The sequence below is a fragment of the Rhincodon typus genome, chromosome 5 (genome assembly GCF_021869965.1).
Source record: "Rhincodon typus isolate 14 chromosome 5, sRhiTyp1.1, whole genome shotgun sequence".
Lineage (NCBI taxonomy): Eukaryota > Metazoa > Chordata > Chondrichthyes > Orectolobiformes > Rhincodontidae > Rhincodon > Rhincodon typus.
This window is the reverse complement of record NC_063336.1, coordinates 527,278-527,914: the sequence shown is the minus strand read 5'-3', so window position 1 is coordinate 527,914 and position 637 is coordinate 527,278. Positions and strand designations below refer to the sequence as shown.

Below are 637 nucleotides of genomic sequence, written 5' to 3'. Positions count from 1 at the left end.
CATCCCCCATCACCCTCTCCCCTACCCCCTCAGCACGCCCTCCCCTCTTCATTCCCCTCAACACTGCCCCAGGCCACTTCACTACCTCCCCCCTCCCCTCCCCGCTCCTATAGCAGCACACTCCCACATGACCCCTTCATGCCCCTGCCCTGTGGTGTGAGGGTTGAGGTGCGGGAGGTGGTGTTCAGGTGCAGGGGTTGGGGGGGTGGAATGTTGAGGGGCAGGGGTGACGTTGAGGGGCGGGGGGGGGGGGTTGAGGGGAGGGGGGGGGGGTTTGAGGGGGGGGGGGGGGGTTTGAGGGGCGTGGGGGACTCACTTGGCATAGGCCTTCTCCAACAGTGCGCTCCAGAACTCATTGTTCTCGGCCGAGTGGACAAACACCAGCTCTCCATCTTTACTGGGTAGTCGGTCATCGATCACCACATCTACCCAGTCCCCAAACTGCCAGAACTGGACACAAACAGAGAGACGGTCAGTGACACCCACCCCCACACACCCACACGGCCCCCCAGTCTCCCCCTCCACCACCACACGGACCCCCAGTCTCCCCCCCAGCCCCGACACAGCCCCCAGGTCTCCCCCCCAGCCCCGACATGGCCCCCAGTCTCTCCCCAACTCCCGACATGGCCCCCAGTCT

The 637-nt window shown here is 65.5% G+C and overlaps 1 protein-coding gene across 1 annotated transcript in view; it reads right to left on the bottom strand.

Annotated features, from left to right (window-relative positions):
- Nucleotides 1-637, bottom strand: part of LOC109926169 (calpain-1 catalytic subunit-like) — an 8,949-nt gene that overhangs the window by 4,962 nt on the left and 3,350 nt on the right. The window contains exon 3 of the mRNA XM_048596606.1: nucleotides 317-450. Within this exon, the coding sequence (XP_048452563.1) occupies nucleotides 317-450 (134 nt within the window). The remainder of the gene's footprint in view (nucleotides 1-316; nucleotides 451-637) is intronic.